Source organism: Parus major, chromosome 6 (genome assembly GCF_001522545.3).
Source record: "Parus major isolate Abel chromosome 6, Parus_major1.1, whole genome shotgun sequence".
In the NCBI taxonomy this organism is placed as follows: Eukaryota; Metazoa; Chordata; class Aves; order Passeriformes; family Paridae; genus Parus; species Parus major.
Genome location: NC_031775.1, coordinates 2,084,369 through 2,086,414, shown reverse-complemented (window position 1 = coordinate 2,086,414; position 2,046 = coordinate 2,084,369). Strand labels below are relative to the sequence as shown.

At 59.3% G+C, this 2,046-nt stretch overlaps 1 protein-coding gene across 3 annotated transcripts in view; it reads left to right on the top strand.

Moving 5' to 3' along the window:
• Positions 1-687, top strand: part of TUBGCP2 (tubulin gamma complex associated protein 2) — a 20,227-nt gene extending 19,540 nt beyond the window's left edge. For 2 of the 3 annotated variants that reach the window (XM_015633784.1, XM_033515577.1), the window contains exon 18: positions 395-500. In XM_015633784.1, the coding sequence (XP_015489270.1) occupies positions 395-500 (106 nt within the window). Of the gene's footprint in view, positions 1-394 lie in introns of all 3 variants that reach the window. The other variant, XM_015633783.3, reaches the window with a different exon arrangement.
• Positions 688-2,046: the final 1,359 nt, after the last annotated feature.

The window sequence follows — 2,046 nt, the reverse complement described above, 5'->3', positions numbered from 1 at the left end:
GGTGGGGATGGAGACCCCAAGATGATGGAGACCGAGACCTCAGCATTTTGTGGTGCTGTGTGGATTTGGTGTGGGAGTTTGTACCAGAGCTCAGTGCTGGTGAACTCTGAGGTTTCAGGAGTGCTGGGAAGGTGCAGACACTGAGGAACCCTTGTCCACACAAGACACCTATGTGTGGTCTGGAGAAGAGCTGTGAGCATTTGGTCCTTCCCAATGAATTTGGGATGCGCTCCTGACACATTTCCCTGCAAAAGGCCTGCTGTCCAGGAATGGGCATGGAAAAGATGTCAGCAACACCTGTGGCACAGCACAGACATCCCATGAGGGGCCAGAACTCGCTGTGGGTGTCCTGGGGGAGGTTCCTGCTCACGCCTCTCTGTGTTTTGTCCCTCAGGTTGGACTTCAATGGGTTCTACACGGAGCGCCTGGAGCACATGTCAGCCGAGCGCAGCCAGAAGGCCCCGCCGCTGCTGCCCTGCCTGGCCGTGCCTGCCCAGTGACCCTCACCCCCATCCAAGGCAGCTCAGCCCTCCACACCCACCCCACAACCTGCAAACAAAGCCTGCAGGGTGGCCCAGAGACACAGGGGGATGTTCACTCTCCTGAGATGTTTGTAATGTTTTGGGGTTTTGTTGGCGTTTTGTTCGTTTTTTTATTTTACTCTGTTGTACAATGATGTGTTTGTGTGTTGTAAAATAAATTAAATAACAACAAAAACAAACAAACAAAAAAATCAGGGTTATTTTGTCTGTGTTAACAGAACTTGGGGTGCAAATTATTTTGGATGCTCCATCCCTGGAAGTGTCCAAGGCCAGGCTGGACAGGGCTTGGAGCGGCCTGGGATAGTGGAAGGGGGTTGGAGCAGGATGAGCTTTAAGTTCCTTTCCAACCCCAAGCCCCCAGCAGAGTTCCAGGGAATCCAAACTTTGCCTGAGGCAGTTTGAGAGCAGGTGCATAGAGGGAGGAAGAGAAATGTGTCCCAGGAACAAGGGATAACCGAGGCAAATGCCAGGGACAGAGGCCTCGGGGCCAGGAGTGGGGACTTGGGGACTTCTGTGAGGGCTGTGGACACAGCACTGAGTGCTCCTCTCCTTCCTCACTCCTCAGCAGGGACCTCCCGGAGCTCTCTGGAGGGAAAAGCCAGGATTTGTGTGCTCCATTGCCTACAGCTGATCCTCCAGCTTGGCAGAGGGAGAGAGACCCCGGGAGAGGGTGGGGACCACCTGCAAGCATTGAGTCCCACTAGGAGTCACGGGGAGTTCATTTTTTAAATCAACAGCGAATTTGTAAGCGCCCGCTGATGACTAATCCCTAATCCTGTTCACACCCACGTGCCCGTGTCCGTTTCCTGGTCGGCCTGGCCTGAAACACCCAGAAATACGAACGTGCCCGGCTTATCTGCCCTGACATCCCAGCTGCAGAGCCTGCCGTGACAGCGCAGCCACCCCAGTGCCCCGATTCCCCCTGCAGAGCCGCAGGACATGTCCCACGGGGCCGGGGACCCACCTCCGTGCCCCTTGGACACCCCCCAAGGCCATACACACAGTCCCCGATGCCACTTGGAGCGTCCCCCCACCCCGATGCCCTGTGGGCAGCCTCCACTGATCCAGTCCCCCCGTGCCCCACGGATCTTCCTCAGAGCCTCACAGCCAACCACGATGCCCCACGATGTCCCCAGTGTCCCACCCACTGGTGTCCTGCCAACCTTCCCTGTGTGTGTCCTCCCCCTGTGCCCCCTCCCCAGTACCCCGCGGACCCTCCAGGTGCCCCCGTGTGCCCTTCTCAATTGCTCGGGGGACAGTCCCCAGCGCCCCACAGAGCCCCACGACACCCCACACACCCTCCCTCCGGGGACAGCCCCCATCTCCCTACGGACACCACCCGGTGGCCGCGGAGCCTCCTGGATGCGCCACCGACTGCCCCCGGTGCCCCGAGGACTCTCGTGATGTCCCTTGGCCGGTCCCCAGCACCGCAGGGCCCCCACCCCACTGTCCGGGGGACAGTCCCCAGCGCCCCACATCCCCCCCCGGTAGCCGGTGCCCCCCG